Raw genomic sequence first — 16,871 nt, forward strand, 5'->3', positions numbered from 1 at the left:
GATTCTGCTTTTCTGCTAACACATGGTCATATTTCAAGATCCGATGATCCAAAGGGGTATGAAATACTTTCTCTTATTTTAATTTGTATTTTCCTGATTGTTAATGATGCTGAGTATCTTTTCATGTATTTTTGAGCCATTGGCATTTCTCCTGTGAGCTGAACCATATTCCCCATTTATCAGCAAAGCTGTCTTTCTTCTTGATTTATAGGATTCTTCCAATACTCTGGATATTTGTCCTTTATTGGTTAAATATGTTGCACACATTTTCTCCCAGTTTGAACCTTATCTTTCAGTCTTATTGTAGTGTGTTCTAAACAGAAGTTTTTAATTTTAGCGTCGTAGGATTTATCGCTGTATTCTGTTATGGCTCTGCTTTGTTTCTTGTTAAACGTCTGTATGCTTTGGAAGTCATAAAGATATTCTGCTCTAGTATCTTCTAAAATTTTCGTTCTCTTGCAATTAGCATGTAAGTTCTTAGTCCACCTGGAATGGATTTTTCCTATGTTAGGAGATACGGGGTCTGGTTTCCTTGTTTCCCCATGTGGATAACGGTGTCCCCGCTTCAGGTGTTGAACAGTCTGGCCTTCCCTGGGACACTGTCCCACACCAGGCTTACGTGGGGGGGTCTGCTTCTCGGTGTCTGTGGGTCCCACGCCTTGCTGGTCTGTCATGTGCCAGTCCCGTCTGCCCTCATTCCTGTGGCTTTGTACCTCAGAGTCGGCCTGTCGAGTGCCACGGGAAGCATCTTGGTTAGAATCGCTTTGAATCTGTTCATCAGTTTGGGGACACTAAAATGTTTAGTCTCCTTCCAATACTATGACTACTCAAGTTTTCTTCAGATTTCTCAATAAAATTTTATGATTTTTCCATAAAAGGCTTACACGTTTCGTTAGATTTATTGTCATATTTTGATTGTTCCTGTAAACGGGAACTTCTTTTTTAAAAAAACAGTGACTTTCAGAGAGCCCATTTAAGGTGCCTAGAGATGCCTTCCCCTTCCACACTGGATTCCGTGCCCGCTGCCGTGCCCCTCTACTTTGATTCTTACCTGTGGTTTCTCTGCCGTTTTCTGGCGGGCAGTAGTGGTCAAGGAAGGGCGCTTCCAGCTTCTCCCACCTGGGTCTTTCAGGAGACACTTGGACAGTTAGTCATGGAGTGGGATGACTACTACAAGCATTACAGGATAGTCTTCATCAAGTTAAATTTTAAAAGGTTCTTGTTATTTTTAGTTTGCAGAGTTTTGTTCCCAAATGGCGATTGGATTTTGTTGTGTATGATCATTTTTGAGATGATCTTTAGACATTTTCCACTTTCATCTGTTAATGTAATGAACGGCCTGGATAAAGGTCCAGCTGTGGGGGCCTGGCTTTCCTGGGACGTACCACCCTCTCTACAGATGGTGACTCTGGGCCGGGCTTGCGGTGCGCGTGCCCCTTGCTGGAGGGAGGGGACGGCTGGCCTGGAGCAGTGCGTCCTCCTCCTTTTTCTGGATTGTTATCGAGGCTATACCAGCCTGATACCGTGATCTTGGAGCATTGCTTTTCCTGGATTTGTAAGTAGTTTATGTAAGATGAAAATTATTTACTCCTTGAGTTTTTGACAGGATCAAAAAAAAAAAAAAGTACTTTGTAGGAGATTTTTAAAGATTGGTTGACGTTTTCTACTTGTTATAGAAACACTGTTTCCTTCTTTCTCTTGCAGTCAGTTTCCATAGGTTCTCCTTTTCTAAGAATGTGTCATTTCTTCTGAATGTCCCAGCTGTCTGCCAGCAGTGGCCTGTACTTACTCTGCCTGTCCTCCACAGTGCCTGTGACCGTGTCATCCACACCTCTACTGTACTGTCCGCTGCCCTCTGACCTGCAGGCACAGGGTGCTGGCTGCCTGTCGGTATTCTGTACCCTCCCTTCTGCTTGCCTTCTGTCACTCCTTTGCTTTTGTCTGTGTCACTGGAGTCCCTCTGTGTCCAGGGGCCCGTTGGCCTTTCTCCCCTGACACGGAGAAGCCTGCCCCGTCGGCCTTGAGCCTTCCCTCCCTGAAGACTCTCGTCCCCTCTGGATCTGTGTGTTGGGTCTCTGGGCTGCCTGCTGACTCGCCCTCCCTGTTCCGTTCCAGATGCTTCCTCGCGCATGGATGTGATAACTGTGTTTCTTTCTCCTTTCCCAGTAGGTGGATTTTATACTCTTATGTTTGTTACTGATTTCTAGCTTATTTCTGTCAAAGAATTGTACTGTTTTAGAATTGAGATTGGTCTTATTTTTAGCATACAGTCAGTTTTCACAGAGGTTTCGTTTCTTCTTGAGGAGGGTATCACCTTCAGTCTGTCTGACTGAGGTCAGCATGGGCAGCCCAGCTCCCTCTGGATCAGTATTTTCCTGGGGTGTCGTCGTCTTTGTCCTGGGAAGGTTGAGTTTTTTTGAACATTGCTTTAGTAAACTTCTGGTGGCTGGTATCCAGCAAATTGAAACACAATTATAAATTTTTTGTATGTGAAAGATACCACCTCAAGCATCTGATGTGAGTCTGGGATAAATCAGCAATTTGGAAACCACTTGGGACCTGTGCTGTGTGGGGGTTGGTCTGTTGTGACACAGGTATCATATTGGGTCCCTTGAGTCTTGCCCTCTGTCTGTGGTTAGACCACATGGGGTCGATGGCCAAGTCCTTTGAGTTCTTCCCCATGGCCTCTCCTGTAGATGTACACACCCCCTGGGGTCCCCCTGCCCTCCTTTTCCTCGGGCTGTTCCTCTGCTCCGCCCCCGAGGCTGCCCACTCCCCTGCCTAGTTTCCCACACCACTGCCCATCGACCAGATGCCGTTGGATCATGACGGACTGGTGGAGAAGTTCCCGGGGTTCTCTTGTCCGTGAGGTGAAGCCTGACCGCCTGGACCCTCTGCATCCTCCTCTCCATCCTGTAAGCTCTGTCCCTCGCTCCTGCTGACCTGGCGCCCTGTCCCCTGCTAAGTAGATCCATTGCCTTTCCCACACGGTCCATCTTCTGTAGCCCTCCCTGGCAACTCCCGCAGCCACCTCCACCGTCAGCTGGCTCCGTCCTGGCCTATGGTCACGTGGTATGAGTGGCTGGCCACAGCACTGTGAGGCCCGGCCCAGCCTGCTCATCTGCACACTGTGTTTTCTGAGTTACTTCTTTCTGCAGACTCGCCCTGGTGATTGCTTAGCCCTGGTACCACCTGTCCTGGGCCTGGAAACTCGCTGTTGGGGGAGAGACCCCTTGACTCTGAAACAGCAGAGACTGTTGAAAAGATTTCCTTGACGTTGGGCTAAAATCTTTCTTCGCATTCATTTTAGTTCTGGACCCTCGCAGAACAAGCTGCTTCCCTGTTGAAGTGTCTGTGCCGTAAGTCACTGGAGGGCTCCTGCCTCCTGCGTCTCCCATGGCAGCGCCTTATGCTTTAAGCTGTCCCGGTCAGTCCAGTATTTCCAGCCATTCGCCCATCCTGGTCTCACGCAGCAAACTCCTGCCGTGGTTGAGGGCTTTTAAAAGTACCCTCCAGGTTGAAGCCAGCACTCGAGGCCTGGCTGAAGTCGGGGGAGCAGTTGCTGTGTTTGGGGGCGTTCCTTGGTCTAGGAGCTCGTCTCCTCACCACTGGGCCTGGACATGCTGCTTAAACTCGCCCAGGACCTGACGTCCCTGCCTCAGACATCCTTCTGCTCTGTGCCAGCCCGTGCAGGGCTTTGCCTCTGCCCCTGCTTGGGTCCCCTGTGGGTTGGGGTGCCCGGTCCACTGGTCGTGATCTTTTGGGTGTGGGTTATTCCTGGTCTTTTACCTTTGTGGTGCTCTTTGAAAACTTGACCCCAGAACCCCTCAGTAATCGTTTTGAGACACTTGCTGTGAGCCAGGCACCAGGCCAGACACTGGGGAACTGAAGAAATAGACTTGGCGCCCGGCCTTAAGGAATTAGAAGAGGGTTTTGTGTTTCATTAAGAAAGCAACAGAATGTCGAGTGAGCGAGGCTGAGAGGGGAACCTTGCACCCTGCCACCGGGCACTTCCTCAGGTTGAGTTGCATCGCGCCTGTGCCCGGTCAGCTTCGTCATCAGTACCCCTGCACCTTGTGTTCTGCCCATCAGGAGACCACAGGAGACTGCCCTGTGCCGTGTGAAAATCCAGACGCAGTCCCGAGAACCACGGCAGCTCCGTGGCGCTCCACTTCGCCTCTCGCTGCCCACGCCCCAGAGACTCTTAGTTCAGGACTGCAGGCCCGTCACGTCCCTCTGCCTGTCTGCAAGTGAGCAGGCACGCTCGCTGCTTTCCTCTCTGCTCGGGGTCGGAGGCTGGTACATTGATTCCTTACCAGCAGATGCCTTTGCCACCGGAATTACCATGTGCCGGAGATTTGTCTTCCACAGCGGTGGCTGTGGTCTCGCGGGGCTTCCTGGGTCTCCTGTTCCTTCTTCATCTTAGTTCATTGAATAAACTGAGAGCCCTTGGTCAAAATGACAGAGAAGCAGACTCCGTCCTGGACTTCTGAGATGCAGCCTGGCCCAAGCCAGCCCCTGGCCATTCTCCCATCCTCCCCTGAGGTCCGTGAAGCCAGTTCTGCTCTCTTGGGGAAGGCTAAGGTCAGGAAGTTATGTGCAGCAAGGCCGTAGATGGCCGGGTGTGCTCTGCAGCACTCAGCAGCTTCACCCGCTCCCGTCTCAGTGTCCCTGGAGAAGCCCGTTGAACTCTGGCTTCAGCTCTCCATAAATGTGGTAGAATCCGAGACATGGGGTGACCTAATACACTCAGTCTGTTTAGAATGTGTTCGCGTATAGCAGTGGTCAGTGATGCTCGCTGAGAAAAGGCCCCGAGGACGAGATGCTGAGCCAGGCATCGGTCCACGTCGCAAGAGCTCACTGCACACCGGGCTTCGTGCTGGGATCTGTGTACATTCCCACTCCGTCTCACAGGCTGCATGTGAGTTTGGGTTGTGAACCCCGTTTATCACAACCCCAGGTAACACAGATGGAAACTGAGCCTGAGAGATTGGTTAATCCTGGCCTGTTTGACTTCAGAACCTGAATTCCTAACCACCTGCTATGTCAGTCCTCTGGCATCTTCTAGAGTCTTCTAGAACACATGGCCCCTGCAGAACACTACATGTTTTGTTGGCAAAGAATCCAACGTGGTGTCTCCTATTGAGCATTCATCGTGGCGGGGCAGACGATGACGCATGCAGAAGGCAGTCAGAGGACCTCGAGGAACCCCTGCCCCACGGCAGACAGTGACTGGGAGGAGGGCCTCAGGCTGGTGTGCAAGGCTTGGTGGAGTAGGGGTCTTGAGCGGGCATCTGGAGATAGATGGGGCCCGAGTGGACACAGGAAGCAGCAATGGATATGGGGTAGGCAAGGACACGGCTGGGGGCAATCCCCGGAGTCCAGACACTCGTGTTGGAAGGCTGGGGCTGTAGCTCGTGGTACCCTGTTCCCGCCCAGCTCCAGGTCGGGGTCAGTCCTCAGCTGCAGAGCAAAAGGAAAGGCGGTCGTGCTGGGCTGGGAGCAGGAGCACAGTGCCTGGTCAGGCGCGGGTTGAGTGTGTGTCAGGGAATTAGGGAGATGGAACTGAGTCTGTGAGTGTCACAGTTGCCAGCCAGTGGCCCTTGGGTGACGTTTTCTCCTGGTTTCTAAGGACTTTGGGCTGGCTGTCAACACTTACAGATTGGGAGGGTTTTATGTAAGTGGATTTACAGCTGCCCCTGAGCTAAGGGAGGAGGTTCTGGCAGTTGCTGGCCCCTCCCCACGTGGTGACACTCGGCAGAGCTGGGGCCAGCTGTCTCCCTTAGGCAGGACGTGTGCTCTCATTCTGTTCAGACCCACCTGCTCGCCAGACTCCATCTGCCTGGCCTCACGGGCTGTAGTTGGTGGCCTTGGCCTAATGGCTGGGAGCTCTGGTGCCGTCCGAGACCCTGTGCTTTCCTCCCTCCACGCTGCAGGCCCCGTGCGAGCAGGAGCTTGTTTCTGTCCTGTGCTGCTGGCTGGGTAGGGCTTAGCAGCGTGCCCAGCAGACGGGGCACTCTGAATGTGGCACCTGTGTGGCCGCAGGCCGCATCCTGCAGCAGTTCCAGACACACCACGACTCACAGGGCCGCTGGCGGCCACTCTGAGCCTTTCTCAAGGCCCACTGCAGCTGGTCCCACGGCAGTGAATAGGCAGCCCCCACGCCCCAACTGTGTGTGAGAGGAAGGAACTGCTGCTCCAGGCTTGCCGTGTCCCCACCCCCGTGGTGGGCTGGTGGCCGCCCTGGCACGGCTCTTGTCTTCTTTGGACACAGGCTGAACAGTGGAGCAGCAAGTGCGTGAGGAAGGCTGGGTGCATGCCTCTGCGCCTCCCGCACAGCAGAGACCACAGCCAGCGCCGCGGGCCTGAGTGTCAGCAAGACCCCTGAGCCCACGCTGCCTCTGCAGGGCACGTGCTCCTCTCATGGCTGCCCTGGCAGCGCTCCCCCCGGCCTGTGCTCTCGTCTTGTTATTTATTTACCCCTTTCTTCTGCACTTGGTATTCTCCAGGCTCCGACTGCCTGTGCCTCGCCGTCGGGAGCGCTCGCAAGAAGAAAGTCAGGCTGCTCGTCCGTCCCTGGGGCGCAGGCTGCGGAGCACCAGAGCAGAGCCGAGCAGCCCTCCTGGCGGGGCGGCCACGTGCCTCGCGTTCCCCGCCCGCCCGTCTCTGCTCATCTCTTGTGTGGTGAGCAGGGCAACGAGGGGCTCTGTTGCTGCTGCCACTTTTTTTCAGCAGTGGGGTCTGCAGCTGTGACCACAGCCGAGCTCTCTGCCCCTCCTGCAGCATCCTGCTTTTTAGTCAAGTGCACCCGGGGGGCCAGATTTGTCTCTGGACTGAGGAGGCCCCAGAAAACACACCCAGACTCCCTTCGCAAGGGTTGAAAGAAGCAGAGCACTTCCGTCCCGTCCCATGCAGAAAGCGTTTTCTGCCATCATCTGAGTCACACCGTAGTTGGGCCTTGGCATCCAGTTCCTGCAGGAGCCCGAGAGGCTCAGCACCCAACAGGTTTGCTTCTGACGACCATCTGACAGCAGAGCCTCAAGTCGCATGGGTATTCCTATATTTAGCAAAATAATATCTCTGAGCCACTTTTTCCTTCTTATTTTTAGTCGCTGGTGATTTTTGTAGATAGTAATTTGGGTCTGATTGGGACATGATGGCAGCTCTTCAGTTCCAATTATAGAAGAGCTTTTGCCTAAGTCTTGAGGATGGAGTGAATGTGGGTTTAAAGAGATGCCCAACTCACTAGTAGAGGGCTAGTCCTTGAGGGTCACGATCACCATGATAAAATATGGAAGGGACAAGTCGAAGCTTCCAGCCTGATGAAACTGCCCTGGGGTCTTTGCGTAAAGGTTTGTCCAAAGTCTGGGACAGTCTCTCCACGGGCTGTGCTGGCTTGCATGTGGTGGTGAGCGTTTTACTCACCCAGGTGGTGTCACTCCTCAGTGTGAGTGGCATGGCATGGGGACTGTGCTCATGCAAGCTGGGACTCGCCAGGCAAGAGCGGGAGCGTCTTGGAATATGGAGAGCTGCGCTTGCTGACGTGAGAGAATCCCACAGGCCTGGGCCCGTGAAAGCACTCGGGAAGACGGACAAGCCCCGACGCAGCTCTCTGCGGGGGACTGTCCCGAGTGCCCCCACGAGCCTGGGTGTGCAGAGTCTTTTCTCCGTGACCTCGTGGTGGCAGGATGTGGGTCCTGCCTGTGGCATCTCTAGAATGAAGCAGCGTGAGCCTTCGAGTCGTTTTATAGTTCATGATATAAAATCACGTAAACTTCGGGCAGGGTCTTTCCTGTCTTCGGCTAGCCCTCCGGATCGTCCTGTAAGGAGCGAGAGGACCTGTGGCCACTTGCCATGTGTGAGGCAGTGCCGGCTGAAGGTCAGGCTCAGGCACTGGTGGTGGACTTGGGCAGATGGGGCCTGGAATTGGCCCACAGCACTGGACAGGGTCCACAGTGACCTGGAGACAAGGCAGCCAGGTGGGAAGGACCAAGCAGGGGTAGTCCCGAGGAAGCCGAGCGGCAGAAGCAAGGCTGGGCTGGGTCCCAGCGTGGGGGCCACCCGGGTGGTGCTCCTGTCACTGTTCAGCGAGGCCTTCCTGAGCAGAGCGCCCCTCTCCCGGCACCCCGACCCCTGCTCAGCCCTTTCCTCCGAGGCACTTGCTCCGTGTAGCTTGCTCCGTCTTACCTGGTGTTTATCGTCGGGTTGACACGAGGGTGTGAGGTCCCTGCACACGGGATCCTTGTCTGGGTTGCCCAGCCCCTGAGCAGACAGCCCTGTTCAGCAAGTCCTGAAGGACGGAGAGGAGCAGGCCTGCTGCCCTCTCCCACGGGGTCTGGAGGCCACGGTGTAGGGGAGCTGAGGAGGTGATGGGAGACACGCCGCTGGTGGCATCTGAGTGGCCTCTGGATCCTGGCCCCAGGAGTGTCCCTGTGGAAGCTGGAGAGTTTGCAGGAGAACATGCAGAAACCCCAGCTTCGCAGCGTCCAGATGGTGAGATGGTGGCTGAGCCTGGGCCTCGGGATCGGTGTGGTGGGCCCAGGAGCCCAGAGTGGGCGCCTTGTGGTGTAGTTTGCCTGTCAACCTGGAGCCTCGATCAGCGAGGGAGACCTTCACTAATGACCGCTGTGGCCGAGTGCCAGCACGTGCCCGCCTGTTGGCGTTCCTGTCACCCAGTGGAGGGTGCAAGGTGGAAACCCGCTGGCCGCCTCCACCAGGAGCCAGAGCAGTCCTCCTGGTCTGGCGGTGAAGTGCCTGGGCTGAGGGCCTGGGGTTGGAACAGGAGAAGGAGTCATGGCCTCAGGCCATCATCACCAGTGCCCTTCAGAAGGAATCCCTGGCTCCAGATGGAACCTGAGATTGTGTTTGTCAGTGTTAACCCATAGACGGGGTGGTGTCCTGGCCCAGCAGCCCGGGAGCCCTGTCGTCCACTGTGCCGGTGTCTCACTGCTCCCTGGAGCTCCGTCCTGCCTGGTCAGCCCCTGGCTGAGTCTCAGGTGTCACGCCTGGCCGGCTACTCCAGCTACTCCAGTAGGGCAGAGGAAGTGAAACCCACAGGAGGCCCGCTCCAGCAGGCAGTGGAGAGAAGCCGGTGGTGCTTCAGACGGATTCTGCAGCAGGAGGCACCCACGCTCCCTCCAGGACCTGTGTGCCCCCGGCTGACTGTCTCAGATGGGGACCCGTCCCTGCACTTAGCTGCCAGGCCAGGTCAACCCTGCCGGGGCTGAGAGCTCTCGGCTGTCACCAGCGCTCCTTTACAGTAGTTCACTTACTGCGACCTGTCAGCCATCTCTGATTTAAAAAGAAACCAACATTAAATAGGATATCTCACCTCCGCGAAACCAGTAAAAGCTTTCTTATCATTACATGGTGGGATTACATTCTAGTAACTTTCTAAGAAAAAACCTGTTTTAGGTATAACTTTTAAAATCTGATTGTCAGATGTCTTTTAAACACATTCTTAACAGGTGAAATGTTCTTAGGTGTAAGGTGCTTACTGTAACTACAACTGCTCCCTCGACCTGAGTCCTTGAGCATGTCAGAAGGTCCCTGCATCTGTAAGAACCCGGAGTCTGATGATGCTGTTTGACGAAGCTTTTTGATGTGAAGTAGTCAGGTCCCTTTTGAATATGACAGGGAAAAGCACTGACCACCTTCGAGGAGCTGTTTTCTGTGATAGTGACCCCTCCGGAGGGGGACTCGTAGGTCAGAGCTCACGGTGGTGCGTGGTTGAAGGAGCAAGGTGGCCGCTCTGTCCCAGCCTAACTTCCCCCACAGGGACAGTTGGCTTTTTTGCTGATTCACCTGTGTGGGATAATTGAGCAGCAACACGTCCAGCTCCGTCCCTCCGCCTCCTGGGCCCCTTCTGCACCAGCGCTGTGTCGAGGTGCCAGCTGCTTCTACCCTGGCATTCTGTAGGGAGAGTTTGGAGCGCTGCGTCTGTGAACCAAGTTCCCATCAGAGCTTTGATGTCACGCGGAAGCCAGCCAGCCAGAGCTGGTGACGGAGCACAAGTGAACGTGCAGCGTTTTTAAGCATTTCTTGGGTAAAGAGGTCACTTTTTAACAGTCGTATTGTACGGCTAAGTGAGGACAAGCTTTCCCTGGTGTGAAGTTTCACATCGGCTGGCTCCAGGCGAGGCTGTGACGTGGACTCGTGGCCTGGCCTCGCCCTTTCCTACCTGCTGCATTCCCACTTGAGCCCCAGCATCTGTGGGGTGTGCCCTGTGAAGAGAGCCGGGCTGCAGGTGAGGAGCTTCGACATGTATCTATACCCTGCAGCCTCTGGGTGCTCGAGGATGAGAAAGCCGAACCGGTTCCCACTGGAGAGCTGGTGAAGCTAGTGTATCCAGCGGTATTCACGAGAACGTCTTTTGGTGGTGTTTGGCTTTTCCTTTTTTCTTGGTGGTGCCGCGATCTGAGTCCTCACAGTGCTTTACTACGCAGGCTCTTCCGCCGACTGCGCCCAGGTGCTCACAGCAGTTCTGTTCCCTGCTTCCTAAGTCTGCGTAGTTAAAGCTGGAGGGGACCCAGCTGGTGGAGCTGAGCTGAGGCTGGAGCCACGTCTCCTCCAGACAGCGAGGGCCTGGGGAGGTCACAGCCTGCCCTCTCGACAGCGTGAGGGGAGCCCGACTGGGAAGAAGCCAGGAAACAGCTCCCCGAGCTGGGAGCCAGGGGAGAGCTGGCCTTTCCTCCTCTGGCTGGGAGCTACGGGCCCTGGGCCCCCAGCCATCCCCGGGGTCTGGGGAATGATGCAGTGGTGCAGCGGGTGACCAGGGGCCAGTGTGATGACGCTTGTGGAACTTGTGGAACACTGTCAGCCAGCTCTCCCTCACGGTGACCGAGAACCTGATGGGGTCAGCTTAGCAGGAGGAGGGGGCATTTCTGCTCATGGCCCAGGGCTGCTCAGCTCTGTTGCTGTCACTCCGGGGTGCACGGCACCTCACGGAGGAAGCCTTCCGTGTCCCAGGAGGCACAGTGACCTCATGACCACAGGGAAGCAGGGGCACAGGTGGGGTCAGGTCCAGCAGCCCTCAAGGGCAGCCCATGGCCTGACTTCCTGCCTGAGGCCCACCGCACAGAAGCCCCACCACCTCCCAGTGGCACCTCGGGCTGGGGACCAGGCCTCTACACGTGGCTCTGGAGGACATTCAAGATCCCCTCAGGGCTCTGATGCTCAACACGGAAACAGCACCATGTGGGGTGTTAGCAGGACTGTCAAAGAGGAGCTGTGAGCTCTCGGGGGTCAGCGTTGACTTCCTGCCCAGTGCAGTGCAGTGGGAGGAGCACCCCCTTACTGAAACTCACTCGGTAACCTTTAGAGCCGTGTGTCCCCTCCGTGAGAAACAGGGGTGGGCTCCTGCTGGTCGCTGGGCGTTGGGCGGGCGATGTTTTGAAGTGTCCACCAGCTGTGTCCTACCTTCTATATTATCCTTTCGACTGTGACCACAGAATACATGCTGAGTGTCATGCACAGCTGTCCTGAACATGGGTGCAGATTATATTACAGTTGTCCTGGTTTATAACTATCTTTTTAACAGTGCCTCAGGCTGGGTCGAGGTGTGGCTCAGCGGGAGGAACGTCCCAGGGGATCCACGTGCAGTGGCCATGCTTATGATCCCAGCAACTCAGGAGGCTGAGGCAGGAGGATCGCAAGTTCAAAGCCAGCCTCAGCCTTAGTGAGACTGTGTCTCAAAATAAAACATAAGGAGGGGGACAGTAGTTAAGTGCCCCTGGTTCAATCTTTGGTACCAAATAAGAGAAGAACAACATCACAGTAAGTGACCACAGACCCAGTCCTACAGCGTGTGTGCCTGAGGTGCAGACCTGGTCAATTCTGGAAGCGGTGGCCACCTTCTCCTTCAAGGGGTAACGGGCTTCATCTCCCTGCGTGGAGCCTTTACCCCCAGCCTAACGGTATTATTGCGTGTCAGGCGTTGGCTAGTCTGATGAATAACACAGCTCACATGACTTTAAACTGTGTTTCATTATCTAACAGAAGTTGGACATCGTACATGTGAGTCGTCGTGTTTCCTTTTCAGATAATCACCTGCTGGTGTTCCTGGCTGTTTCTGTTGGCCCGTCACATCCCTGTTCAGGAATTCGTAGCAGATTAGGCCTTGGCCTGGGGTGCGCATTATAAATGGTCTCTATTTCTCTATTATCCTTTCGACTGGCTCCTGACGGTTTTTCTTGCCCGTGCAGACAGAGCTGTAGGGTTTTATCTAGTTGGGTTTATCGTTCTTGTGTAGATTCCGTATTTTGAGACGTAGCTGGGCCCTCCTTTTCTGAGGTCATAAGGAAGAAACAGTTCCTCCTGATGCTTTAATAGCTTCATGTTTGACACTGATGGCTTTGATGCGTTTTCCTGGGGTGTCATGTACAAGTATGGGATCGAGTGTTGTTTTATTCATTTTTTTTTACTTATTGAAGCCCTATCGCCCGGTTCTCCTCAGCCAATTAATGATTCTCCTAATTAATCTTTCCTCTTAATGACTTTTCAAGGTCCAAGAAGTTGTCTGCTCTTGCGGAAGCCCTGAGAGAAGTCTCCCTCACCAAGGGGCAGCTGGGGCTGGAGCTGGAGGAGCTGGAAGCTGCGGCCCTTCTCGTCCAGGAGGAAGAAGCTGCCGGAAACGCAGCCCGCTCGCCCAGCGATTCCGGGGGGTCGGGATCTTCTGACTCTGAAGACTCGGCCTCAGAGCAGGACGAGCAGGCAGAGCGGCAGCGTGCGCCCGAGGATTCTCCACGGGGCCCCTTTCTGGAGAGCGGTGCCCCACTTCCTGCTGGTGGCGGGGCAGTCCTGAGGTCCACCGTGGGTCAGGGGGCGCTGCTGGCCGCTCCCCAGGAGCCTGCAAGGCGCAGGCCTCTGATAGAGGAGCTCGGCGACCATCTGAGGACGACCCTGCAGATTTCCACGTCTCAGGGAGCTGACGCAAGGAGCCACTGCAGGACGCAGGACGGAGACGGGCAGGCGACGCCGGGGACTGACTCGGGCCAGGCGTTCTTTGCAGGGAGTTAGGTCGGGGTGGGCGCCTCTCCTGAGCTAGAACCCTCCGTGGGCTTCCAGGGCTTGGCACTTTTCCTTTGTACATACAAAATTGTTCTTAAGTGAGCTGATTTTTATACATATTGGTCTCTTTGTTGCTTCCTGAAAATTAAAGTTCTGAAGTGTTATAACTGAAGTTCAGCTGATGTCTAAGGGGAACAGGGGTCCTGCCGCTGGCCTCTCGGGAACATCAGTGCCCTCCGCTCCGTCGAGGACCTCGTGTTCCCGTTGCGCAGCGTGCTGAGTCACCACAGTCGGGGCTTCCCGTCACCTCTCGTATCCTCCAGCCTGTGTTGTCCTGGCCTCCCCCGCAGCCAGCACCAGCGACCACTCATGTGCCCTCCCGCAGCGCTGGGTTCCCTGGGCTGTCCTCGTGCAGCACGGCTGGCTCTCGGCCAGGCCTCCCCTCGCAGCTGCCTTGATGCTGACCCCCGTGGCAGCAGGGCCAGGAGCTTCCGGGGGCTTTTCCTCCATTGCTGACGACCGTGTCGGTGAACGGCTTGCTCCTCTCACCTCCTGTGAGTGTCCGAGTCATTCCCAGTTTGGGGCTGTTAGAAACACAGCTGCTGTGACGGTTGTGCTCAGGCGAGGTGTGGACAGAGCTCTCGTTTCTCAGGTAATCATCTGGAAGTGTAGCGGCTGAGCCGTCAGGAGGTTGTGCCCCATGACATTTCCAGGGCCCGTGAGCAGCTTTGCTCACAGCTGGCCATCTGCTGTCCTGGCAACAGGACCGGAGTCCAGCTCCTCCCCGGGCTTGCCCTCACTGGGTGCGGTCCACTTGAGCCACATCCCATTTCCTTTTCTTTTTTCTTTTGAGAAGTCTTGCAGACTTTCCAAGGCTGGCCTTGAACCTGCGGCCCTCCTGCCTCGGCCTCTGAGTTGCCGGGACCACAGGCTGCGTCCCCTCACCCTGCTCCTGCGGCGTCGGCTCTTCTCCTGACACCTGGGTGGTGGCGTCTTTTTGAAGTGTCTGTGGATCTTCCGCCAGTTTTCTTTTGAAGACAGGTGCTTTTCTCGACTCTGTCTTGGGGGTCTCCGTTAGTGGGTCGAGCGTCCTGCCACTTCGGGTGCCTTGGTTTGGTCGTATCTTGTGGGTGCTGGGCCTGGACTCCTGCAGCTGTTCCTCACCTTGTCTTGGGTGCCCCTTGGTGGCTTGCTGTGGTGTCCCCCCTGTGTGCCTGGCCTTGGTGGTTTGCTGGGTGGGTCTAAGGCGTGGTGCCAAGGACGTTTTTCCTGGAGGCTGCCTCTCCTGAGTGTCCTCCCTGGGCCCTTCCCCTCCGCCTGTTGGTCTCGGGTGGTCTCGCCCCGCCTGGTCTCACTGTGCTCTTGAGGGCTGCAGGGCCCTCCTGTCCCCTGCCCAGCCCTGCCTCCTCTCCCTCCAGCTACCCGTGGTTGTCCAGGCCGCCCTCTCCTCCCTGGGCCCTGTCCTGGTCCCTGCGGGCCCTCAGCTGTGTCGTGAACTTCGGGGTCCACCGGGTTCTGCCTGGACTGTCCCTCCTGCCTAGGCTGGGGTCCTTCAGGGCAGTGCGTGGGGCCTTCACAGGGGCCCTGGGTTCCCTCCCCCGTCCCTCGCGTCAGTCCTGCTGATCTTCAGTGTGGTGCCCACCACTGTCCTGTGCGTTCCCTGTTTCTTTTTAGGCTGTGCCTGTCCAGGGAGCCCATCTGGCCTCCGTCACTCCACCTGGACCGGGAGCAGCGTCTACAGCCGCGTCTCACCTCTCTGTCCCCTCTGAGTGCAGGCTCTCGGGAGGCGGCCGTGTCGCACTTGTCACCAGGAGCCTCAGCACCGTGCTCTCTGTGCGCCATCGGCGTGCGGTGAGTGAGCTGACCGAGTGGAGCAGCTTTGGGGAAGAGAGGACCTGAAATCTGATACGCTTTGATCTCAGCTGCATTTTTATTCCAAGAAAGGGTTGGATTGAGGAGGACTGTGAGGGTCTGTGTTTCTGGTAAAATCCCAGCTGGCGTTAACCTGGTAGTGGGCGACGGTGCCACTTGACGTGGGTGTTAGCGCCTGGACCCACCAACAGCATGGTGGGACGTGTTCCAGACGCGGCCTCCCTGGAGAGCAGCAGGTTGCTGTGGCCATCGAGATGGTGTCTCTCCTCGGCAGAACAGTCCCTGGGGACAGTCTGGAAGGCGCCATCTGTCACTGCAGTCATTTGCTCCTATAAAGCCCCGCAGGTTGGGCCGATCCCGCCTTGCCTCAGAGTTTCAAGCGGTGGAAATTGTCTTCCTTCCTCAGTTTCTGTCCTTAGGAACCTCGATGGGACCTGGTTCAGTGAGACTCGTCAGAGAGAAACTCCTTCCTCAAACCATGGGCAGGTGTGATCCTTGTCTGGCTTCCCACGGCCACAGGGTTCCGCAGGCCACTTGTGGTGGTAGGGACGACGCGCGAGCTCCCAACCTGGGCTCCGTGTCTGTGGCGGTCCCCCTGTTTGCTGCCTCCCACTCCCCGTCTGTCTGAGCCTCTGTGCACACTGCGGCTTCACTCTGTGACCCAGAGCACGCTCACAGCTGCTGCCTCTCGTTTTTATTAAAGTCGACAACCCGCCAGGCAGCCCGGGGCACCTCCTGTGCCCACCTGAGTCTCCCTGGTCCCTGCTGACGGGGGCGAGCAGGGGACGATGGCTGAAGAGCAGGGAGGCCAGCTGTGACGCCTGGGTGCAGCTTGGCAGGGAGAACCCAGGCTTGAGGTGGGCAGGACAGCGCTGAGTCCAGCAGGTGTGACGGCCCAGGAGGGCGGGTGGACACCAAGCCCCAGGCCTCGCCCTCCGTCTTGAAAATGGGAGTAGGCCTACAGTCAAGGGTCACCAACGAGGGGGCTCCACTCTGAGAAGTGTGGGGCTCCACAGGCGATGTGTCATGGCCTTTGGGACCACGGTGGTGCGTGCAGTCCACTGTCGGCCAAGACGCCGTAGGACAGGGCATGAGTGAGTTTTGCTGCTTTTCTTGCTGGCCCGTGAGACTGTGTTCAAATGCACGTGGTGAAGCAGCGCAGGGGGTCATCGGTGTCCACCGCCCCAGAGCAGAACAGGACACTGCTGCTCCCTCACAGAGGCACCAGCCGCAGGCAGGCAGGCCGGTGGTGGAAGTCCACGGGGCTCAGCGATTACCTAGAAATGTGAACCCTCGTCACGGTTGGCTCATCGCCCACCTCTTCCATGTCCTCTTGCCTCTCCCGGGGTCCCTGAAGACTAATGGGCCACACTGTTGGCGTTGCAGGAGCCCTAACTCAGCCGGTGTCATCTGTCACTGGCACAAGACGGATTTACCAGTCAGACAGGCTGCTCCTTCCACATGGCTGACAGCTGGGGGCGGTTTGCCCACCTGCTGGTGAGAAATCCACTGTGGTCCTGTGGATCAAATTCTGTTACCAAGAACTGAGGGAGAGAGAGAAAGTCAGGTGTCTTAGGCCTGAGACTATGGAGTCAGTACTTTATAACAGGGACTTCCACCGAGCTGTCCTGCGGAGAGGGATTTTTAATTTTAGATATTACCACTAGACATGGTCTTGCATAGTCACAGTGACAAAACAGAGACCTCTAAAGGACATAGAAATGAGACGATGACTTAATACAGGAGTAAAAGTCCACCTAAAAATACACTAGTCCTCGGAACACATTATAAAATGTTGAAAGACGCAGGAATCTCCCCAAATAACCATCTGCCACAGAAGTCCCCGCACGCCAGATAAACAGAAGGTGCGCTTCATAAACACAGATCTCTGATCGTTTGGCCAGGGACCCGGAGAAAACCCATCAGAGATGGCAGGTGTTGCCCAGGTGGAAGTTTGCCGTGGGATCCCCTCCGCCCCGCCCGCCTTCCCG

The 16,871-nt window shown here is 56.0% G+C and overlaps 1 protein-coding gene across 4 annotated transcripts in view; it reads left to right on the plus strand.

Annotated features, from left to right (window-relative positions):
• Nucleotides 1-13,175, plus strand: part of Shq1 (SHQ1, H/ACA ribonucleoprotein assembly factor) — a 68,653-nt gene extending 55,478 nt beyond the window's left edge. For all 4 annotated transcript variants that reach the window (XM_046425612.2, XM_046425611.2, XM_046425614.2 and 1 more), the window contains exon 11: nt 12,504-13,175. In XM_046425612.2, coding sequence (XP_046281568.1) covers nt 12,504-13,017 — 514 coding nt within the window. In that variant the 3' untranslated portion in view covers nt 13,018-13,175. The remainder of the gene's footprint in view (nt 1-12,503) is intronic.
• Nucleotides 13,176-16,871: the final 3,696 nt, after the last annotated feature.

Source organism: Marmota monax, unplaced genomic scaffold, assembly GCF_021218885.2.
Source record: "Marmota monax isolate L192 unplaced genomic scaffold, Marmota_monax_Labrador192_F-V1.1 WCK01_AAM20220418_F8-fsc00028, whole genome shotgun sequence".
NCBI lineage: Eukaryota > Metazoa > Chordata > Mammalia > Rodentia > Sciuridae > Marmota > Marmota monax.